Source organism: Rhipicephalus sanguineus, chromosome 4, assembly GCF_013339695.2.
Source record: "Rhipicephalus sanguineus isolate Rsan-2018 chromosome 4, BIME_Rsan_1.4, whole genome shotgun sequence".
Classification (NCBI taxonomy): Eukaryota; Metazoa; Arthropoda; class Arachnida; order Ixodida; family Ixodidae; genus Rhipicephalus; species Rhipicephalus sanguineus.
In genome coordinates, this window is record NC_051179.1 from 179068726 (window position 1) to 179078069 (window position 9344).

The 9344-nt window shown below is 46.4% G+C and overlaps 1 protein-coding gene across 1 annotated transcript in view; it reads right to left on the reverse strand.

The window, feature by feature from the left end:
- LOC119391886 (5E5 antigen-like) overlaps nt 1–9344 on the reverse strand; it is a 31946-nt gene that overhangs the window by 20202 nt on the left and 2400 nt on the right. The window contains exons 2-3 of the mRNA XM_037659537.2: nt 6448–6585; nt 3285–3581 (exon numbers count right to left, since the gene is read on the reverse strand). Of these exons, the coding sequence (XP_037515465.2) occupies nt 3285–3581; nt 6448–6585 (435 nt within the window). The remainder of the gene's footprint in view (nt 1–3284; nt 3582–6447; nt 6586–9344) is intronic.

Below are 9344 nucleotides of genomic sequence, written 5' to 3' on the forward strand. Positions count from 1 at the left end.
TGCGGTAAAGCTGCCTTTCAAGGTCCGTTACGGTTGAACTTGGGCAAGAGACAGTCAACGTCTGATTGGAAGTGGTCCCTAGATTTTCAATATGCTTCACCTCATCACACCCCCGTATTGCGGCAAAGCTGCCTTTCAAGCTCCGTTACGGTCGAACTTGGGCAAGAGACAACGTCCGATTGGAAGTGGTCCCTAGATTTTTAATATGCTTCACCTCCTCACACCCCCGTATTGTGGCAAAGCTGCCTTTCAAACTCCATTACGGTCGAACTTAGCCAAGAGACAGTCAACGTCCGTTTGGAAGTGGTCCCTATATTTCAATATGCTTCACCTCATCACACCCCCGTATTGCGGCAAAGCTGCCTTTCAAGCTCCGCTACGGTCGCAAATGTATTAACTCAAGAAAACGCTGGTTCCAATATGGAGATGAAAGATGTGGCAGAGTTGGGGGCTCAATTAATGCTGTTTTGGACCTGAAATTTGGGGCAGGAAGTGCGAAAAATTGGACGCCGAAGCTTTTTAGCATCCAAATTTCAGATGTTCTTATATATTGACGTCTACGAGGCAGATTTGGAACTCCGGACTTGAAGAGAGCACACCCTTGTCTGCCACATCAGTTGGCCTTCCACAGCAGTTGAAAGAGGAGGAGAGGCTGAGGAAATGGCATCTCTGCCTATCACGTGTAAAGTGTTGTCGGCAAACACTTTGGTTGCACCAAATCATGTACATAAATACCATTCGGCCTCTACATTGTCTCATTCTTGATAAGAAAGACAACTATGAAATATGACCCCACCAGCGCTTCAACCTAGCGAAAAGAAACACTTTTATGTTTCTATCTCACAAGAACATACTTAGGGATTCTCTGCAACTTTTTCTGTAATTTCACTTCGAATTATTCGAAAAATGTTTGAGAAATATTCGAAAATTATTCGAAATTATTCGATTCGATTCGCACTCAATCTTTATTATTCGAATTCGCTTCGCACCCAAAATTTTGCTATTCGCACAGCTCTACTCGCAACTCTTTCGTCCGCTTACAGCGACACGACAACTCTAGCCGAAATGCGGGCGAACGTGCTCGCACGGAAGCGAAGCATGGTCCAGAAGAAGATAATCACTTTTTCCGCCCTCCGGCTGAATAGTAAGCAATAAAGTGAGCATTTTGGGGGCACATTTGCTTTTTCGGACTGCCTGATTTTTCGGATATTTTCGCGGTCCCTTGAGGGTCCGAAAAAATCGGTCGTTGACTGTAGCTCTATTGGTTTATTTTAGTTTTCATGATTTCAAGCGTAGAAGACGGGAAATCGTACTAAGCAAGAACGTATCAACAAGGTTCTAACGTATTGGACAAACAGGGCGATGCATGAAGATTAGGTTGAAAGAGCATGTGTCTTCTCTGAGGGCTACAGGCAGTTTGCACTTGTCATCACACTGCACAGATTGTGGATATGAGCCAATGGTGACGGAAACAGATTGTTTGTTCTGGCACAAAGGTCAGAACATGAGGGAGATAATGGAAGCTGTGCACATTAACAGAGAAGGGGAGAGGTGCATCAGCCATCTGTCTGTTGCCCTTATGCCCCGGTCACACTGGCAAGTTTAGTGTCATTTTGAGCGAGTGCACTTACACCCCCGGAATGGCACTTTGGCAGCGCGCTGCTACACGAGAGAGGACAGTGCACTTTGGAAATGATTGTAATGGCGATCGGTAATTAAGTAGCACAACAGATGTTGTTATTTCAGGCAATGTCTTTTAAGCAATACTGTGTTACAGCTATAACCAACCCTTAAAATAAAATTTACGTACAAACGCGGCAGCTGCAGCCATTGCACGGCGTGCGCTGGGCATGCCCCTGGCGGTCGTGGGTGTAAACTGCCCGAGAACGAGAATATCAAAGTAGTTTTTGTGTTATAGAATGTTTTAATGCATAAGAATATTCCTAATAAAGAAAACGATAGTTCAAAAATGCTATGAACTCGGCTTCGGATAATAACTCATTTATTCTCGAGCCATTGCTGTCGAGGCTAGACACTCAGTCTCGGCAAAGTGAGTTTGGCGAACGCACTCGCCGGCAAGTGTGCTTTGCAGCGAGTGTCACTAAACGTTCCCGTGTGACAGTGTGCGAATGGCACTAGCGGCGAAGTGCACTCCCTTTAAGTTGCCCCGTGTGACAGGGGTATTAGTGACCACGGTGGTCTAGTAGTTATGGTGCTCGACTGCTGACCCGCAGGTCGCGAGATCGAAACCTGGCCACGACGGCCGCATTTTCCATGGAGGTGCAAAATGCTTGAGGCCCGTGTACTTAGATTTAGGGGCACATTAAAGAACCCCAGGTGGTCGAAATTTCCGGAGCCCTCCACTATGGCATCTCTCATAATCATATCTTGGTTTTAGGACGTTAACCCTAACAATTATTAGAAAAAGTGCCGGGATTTTTCAATTTGAGATTGTCACCCTGATTAACGCGAGGAAAAAAGGTTTCTTTGCGACTCTTTTAGTTTTGTTTGTTTGTTTTCTGGACGCACACATATGGTCTATGTGTTCTGGCATCTTGACATCACTTGGATGACTCTGCTGCACACACTCAGTCGCTCCGCTGAGGCGTGGCTGAATTTGTATTCTATTCATTTGTGACATTCCTTCCAAGAAACCTTTAGTCGTGTGTCAGTGCTCGTGTTGTTGCCTTCTTCATACTTTGTCCTCGTCCCTTTAGCATTGTGAACCATCAAAAATGTATTGCGTATTAGATTCGTCTGGCAAGCTCGCTGTTGTAAAAGTGATAATAAATGTAAACATGTTCGTTTGTTGCCCGACGGCGTGACTGTCCGTGTGCTTTGAGAGCAGCCGGCCCATTTCGAGCACCCACAAACTTGGTACATGTCTGATATGACAAGGCAAGCTACGCAATCACATGCCAGCACGAGGACCGCAGAGAAAGTAGTACTCGAGAAGGAATCTGCTCTGCCGCATAAGCGCGTGCGGGCGGCATGATAAAACTACATTCGAGCAACGAGAAGATAAAGCTTTCACTGTAACATGATGGATGATGCACCGGGCGTGTTGCCATTGTTTACATGTTCTTGTATAGGCATGATGCACAAAAACCGCAATATACTGTTTCATGTATTGTAAATTTTCCTAGCTTTCCACCTGTAGCATCAATACACAGAATTGTATGACCTTCTAGCTGCATTTATTAATGAATACTGCCCTAATCACATGCCGTGCCACGCTTATAACAAACTACTAGATCGAACAGATGTCAAAAATGCGAGTTCACCTCGAGCAGTTCCTCCGGCGAGAAGACCATGGTGGAGCCCAGGTCCTCGGTCTCGGCCCAGGGGTCCATAGCAGCGGTGTCCTCGCGCTCTCTTTCCGGTTCTGGCTGGGTCTCCGGCTGTGGACGGGTTGGTGCCGGCAGCCGGTCTCCGCCCAGAGTCGTGGCGACAAGTGCGGAAGGAAGCGGTGCCAGCGATGCCTCCAACGAGCACAGCATGGGCAGGCGGCCTTGACGAGGGCCTCCCGACTTCCGGTGGCTTCTGCCATTGTGTCGCTGCTTCTGCACATACTCCTGCACCTGTCCCGGGGAAGAGGGATGGCAGTCACGTCTAGTTAACACACTTGTTTCTCAAGACAAGCATGTGATGCCGTTTTTTTCCCATTCGTGCAGTCGACCTCCATTAATTCGGCCACAAAGCAACCAATGAGAATGGCCGAATTATCAGGAAAGTCAAGTTAAGCAAAGAGGCACAAAAAACAATTAAGCGTGTGGGTTAACCATTTGGCAGTGTTCGCCACAATTTTAACACTTCCCCGACTCAAACAAGCACTAGTGACAGAAAAATTAGGCATGGCTCTGCTATTGCAAACACCAATGAAAGCAGAGCTGCGGGGTCTCAGCAAACCACTGCAAGTTAAGCAAAGGAGAAGCAATTTTTTAGCACAGCCACATCTAAATTTTAGCAACTAACTGTTAGTTAACTGTTAGTGTGTGCCATTTCTTTGTGCTCGCCTTTGGACCATGATTATCCGGGCTAAATAGCTGCCTCGACAAGAAAGATAACTTTTAGGGGCGTAGCTCCTCTTAGTCTAACCTTGTCACGTCTCCGTTGTCCGGCGTAAACGGCAGATGGCGCTGTCTCATAAAGTACGTGCAAATTGCAGTTCAGGGACAATATTCTAGATGGCGCTGTACACAATCTGTGTCGTCATCACCATTTCTCGTCTCATTTCCTAGATGGCGTTGGTCCAATAGAATTGTGTGCAATATGGCGCTTGTGTGAATCGACACTAGATGGCGCTAGAAGTGCCGCTGCTCTCGATTGGCTGCTGCGCAGGGAGCGAGCGCCTCTCTCATTCTCCTGGATCGTCGCCGTACGTGTCGGATCGTTCGTGGAGCAGGAACGATGCACAGCGGCGGGCGCTCGCTTGGCGGCAGCCAGGCGAATCCCGAGACGGTGCGCGCCAAGGACGCTGCTGCGAAACGGGCTCAACGAGAAGCCGATCCCGAGACCATGATTGCTTCAGGAGCTTCGCCCAAGCTCTTCATCATTCACCCGTGGATATGCTGTAATTTTTTTTCTTTCGATCTCTCTTCCTTTCTTTAGATCTATCTCATTCTCTTTGTCTCACCCACAGCAAGTTCCCCATAGAAAACCCATACAACAACGCAATCATATGCTTCCCATAAATGCATGTTCTGCAAGCGTGGGTGCATAGCTTAGAGGTTATAATGCTCGCCGTCGGACCACAGGTACTCGGCTTCGAATCCCGCCTTGCCAAGATTTTGTTTTATTCCTTTCTCCTCTGCACTTTGCCAAGCGGAGTTTTCTGTTAACATTCGGCACTTTGAAGGCAGAGGCCATTCGTGATGATGATGGTTTTCTGTTAACGTTCAACACAGCCAGAGGTCAAGCGTAAAAGAACTTCTAATCATTTGCGGATGGCATATGCTGCACTTAGTGGAAGGCAACATCGCATCAGCACGACTGCCAATATCTTATGAATCTCGGGAGTTTGGAGTTATGCAACCTCCAGCACGAGGCCCACAGGAAGAATGCACACATCAAGCAATCAATGATGTTGAATATCCCTCGCAGCCACTGCAGATTACCTCGATATTGTGTGAGGAACTGTGCAAATGCCTAGCTGGCAGAGCCAGCACAGCCACCATCCAAACAAGAGGAGACATACTTACTAGGCCATAGGGGTCCCGATATTAAAGAGGAAATTCGAATAACTTGTAGACATGCACGACGTCACGCTGATGTACCACTCCTGGCAGTTTTGTCCAAAACTTAGACATTTAATGTCTAATGTGCAAACCAACTTACCATAAGAACAGGAATATAGGTTGAATTTTTTTTCCAAAACAGCCCAAGTCTGGCCCCTATGGGCAACTGAAGTCAACCGCCTCCATCGCTATCGCAATCATCAGCGTCACTTTGTTTACTAACAGCCTTGTGCCGTGGGTGGTCTCATTTTGCGCTTTTGTTGTTGTCTTGTGAATCTATTTGGACTCAGAGGTGCTTTTTTTTCTTGTTCTCAACCTGCCAGTGGTGGACGACAGTTCACCGTAGCGTTCAAGAAAACAGTGATCAAGTTTGCGAAGGCACGAAAAAATCTGGTCTGAAGTGTGTGCAAGGTGTGTTGGGATGCTAGCTCACGTGAACCTGAACGCGAGCGGGAGCCGTGAGCAACAAACAATAACTGCTAGTTTATCTTTGCATGGATGTTCTGGCTGCTCCAATCTCGCCAGATACTCTTTCTTTGTTGCTTTCTGCGATGCCGGCAGCTCTGGTTACAGCGGCACGTATGGCTACGGCCGGTGGGCAGATCGAGTACGCCACAGAAGCATTCGCTACTGGTGGACACTGAAGGATCACATCACGACACGCAGCGATCAGAAGAAAACTTTGTTTCGGTGCCAGACTGCAGCGTATCTACAGCTGGAGGCGAAGGTTGCACAGTTTAACCGGAAGCTGCACTCGCATTGTGATTGCTACTGGGGACATCCAATCCAAATTAATGCTGTCAAAACGGATGTGACGTTTTACAAAGATAATGCTTGAGTCCATCTTTTGGCTTTCTGCCATGTGGAACTTACGTGTAAACACATGTGTAAATTAATGGCATTTTCACTGTGCACCATTTGAAATTGTTTTTGTTTCACGGTGAGGCGTCTTTTGATACTTTGGCCGTTTCATGTACTTTTTTTTTTTCGATTTTTCAATAGTTAGAGTGGGGGGTTCGACCTATATTCCGGTCTTTACAGTATCACCGCTAAATTAAAGAGGGAGCAGCCCAAAAAATACTGATTTTGCCATTTTTAAAAAAGAAAGTTTTCCTTTAGGAAATAAGAATTTACAAATTATATAAAGAGAAAGCAAACTCTGCAGATTGCAGGCAGATTCAAAGGAGTGAACGAGGCAAAAATATCGCACCTGGCCAAGCAGCCGCTCGATGCCGAGCACCTCGATGGTGTCCGAGGGACGAGGAGCACCTGGGTTCGGAGAAGAGCCATCCCAGGTGGCTGCTGCCAGAGGCACTGGCGATTCGGGCGACTCGTCCACAAAGTCCTCCTGCCAGACAGCCAAACAAGATCAGGGTAAGATGAACAATCGTTGAACACCACAGTTTTGGCAAGTCTTCCAGAGGGCTCGACAGCCCACATGACATTCCATGCAACATTCAACGATGTTTTTCGAGACTAGACATTCACTGTCACTTTGCATTATCATGGGCTTTCAGTGTGCTTTATGCAGCGAAGTTAACAATGGGCAAGTCCCAATTCACAGCACTGAAAAGAGATGGTGGAGTAGAGTGAACAGGGAAACGGGAACTTCCTGCAGTAGTTGACAATAATGCAAGCAGAATGCAGTGCACCTGCGTTCCATTGAACGCTTCAGAGCAGTGCACAGACACCAACGACTTGAAAGCTACATTAATGGGCATACAGTGAAACCCTGGTGATACAACCACATCTGGTACGAATTTGTAATACTCCTCGGCCAAAACGCACTATGAAGGTGCTTGGAAGTGCAACACACACAAAATACACAAAAAGAACTAGACAAGACAAGCGCTCACTTAGAACTAAAGTTTATTTACAGAAAGTGGCCAAGTTTTATGGCACACCAAAAGGCAACAGGAAATGCATGCATGAAAGAACAAACAACTGATGAACGTTGCAATTCACACCTAGCGCGTCACCGTCGACAGTGCGGGTGCATTCCCAACTCAACAAAACCATCGTTCTTTTCCGGCACCCAAACAAGAGAAATAATCTACGCTTTCCATATCCACAGAAATGCTCCCACGTGCGTCAGCTATCCGTCTATTAACACACTCTATTAACATAGAGACAGGCGCGATTTGGGCGGCATCCATAGTAGCTGAGCAACTCTCATTGGTCCCCCATCGCCCGAGTGGACTGTACCATTCTCAGCACGCATGAAGGGATGAAGGGCGAGACAGACAGCCAGCCTTCAAGAGCCTGCGTGCTTGCTCCAAGGCATGCACATCCTCCCCGCGCCATAACAAACCGACCCTCAGTTTCTCTTTTTATATTTTTTTAAATATGCGATACCAGCAACCCTTGCACAGCTCCAGCTTGTGTCTCGCCTCAAAGCCTGTTGCGCATGTGCTGTTTGCACAACTCAGCTCTTCACACTTGAAGTTTCACATCCGTTTCACGCTACTACATGGTTTGCTCATCTTGGGAGTTTGATATGTTCCTCACCAACACGTTGCGAAAGCCTCCTGCATAAGGTAAACAAAGATCTGACGAGAAAATGAACTGACCTCAACAAGGAGTTAGGTTTCACACCGTCCACTCCGTGCACAAGTGTCGGTTAGCATGACTACATAACATGTAACACTAAAGAAGCAAAACCTGCACATTGTGTACTCAAGGAAGTTCTGTTAACGGGATTTAAAGAGGTGACAGTTCGAATTGAAGATAGGAGGGAGCTGAGAGTTACTACTTGCACTTAGTATGACTTCGTCATTGCTGATGACGGCTGTGTGACATGCGGGTTGTGCACGTGGGGCCGGAACACAACATGCACTTGACGTGCTGAGGCATGCAATATGAGGTCACGTGCGCACATTTTGTGACCCACATTGGGGCAAGAAGAAAACGCTGACGGATAAATTCACTTTTTTTTGTACTTTTTGGTGATACAAATTTCGGGTGGCACAATTACTTCATGTGACCTCGCAAAATTCGCAGTACCGGGCTTTTACCGTATTGCACCTTCACTACCTCTTTCAGGACAGTAAATCCTACACAACTGAGAAGTGAAAAGCAATTGATCAAGTAACTCTGATCATCAGTAAACAGTTTACTGTCCAACAAATGGAGCAGAATGTTTCCAAAAGAGCACCTAACTTTGTAGAGAATAGGCGAATCAATTTATGACGAATTAAGGTGCAATGAAAATTCCATCTAGATGGTAAAGACCCTTTCATTGTTGCTAACTTGGGTGCTTTCGCTACCCGTTTTCATGACAGCCAGAATATTCAATAAAACTGACTGGTGGGCTAGTTGGCACAGCATATTTTGTTTCAGCACAAGGAAACAAGAGGACGTAAAGAAAGACACGAGGACACAGCGCTACTAACAAACTGAGGTTGTTAGGCTGAGCATGTGCTGCGGTTGTAAGCCCATTTTTCATACAACTAAAATGATTGTAAGAAATTCAGATCAGCTGACCAGAGAAATTGTCGAGGCGTTTGAAATTAGCAAAAGCGAAGGTTGTGTGAGCTGCCCATCTGTTTCGTTGTCTCAAAAAGAGATAGTGTTTCTCGTGGTAGCAGTGGTGCTGTTGCCGCAAAGCAATATGTGGTGCAAAGTGATTTTGACACTTCCCTCTTTCTGTACATGCGTATTTATGCGGGTGCGACTATCACCGCCTAATGAGTGCAGCACTCAATCACGTCAGCACACAGAACTGTGACGCACTTCGCGCAGTTCGCGAGCAGCCACCGAGAAAGGCTGCTGGAGCGAACGCAGCAAAAAAAAAAAATGGCGGCTAGACATCATCATAACTTGTTGCAGTGTGGTCACATGAGGGAAGTAGGGGGGTCACCGAGGGTGTTGATCTCACGCTTCCTTTTTTTCCAAGCAAGCTGTTAGAGAAATTTGCAGATGATAATGACGGAACGATTCACAGTGCTCCTTGCACGAATGTGAGCTACTTGATTTAGCTTAAACGGGGCGACAAAAGAAGATATCAGGCGCGTATATAATTAACAAGTCGTTATTCTGTGCTTTATTTGCATTCGTTATGATTTATATCCCAAAATGTTATTCTGTAATCACAGTAATAAATGGATA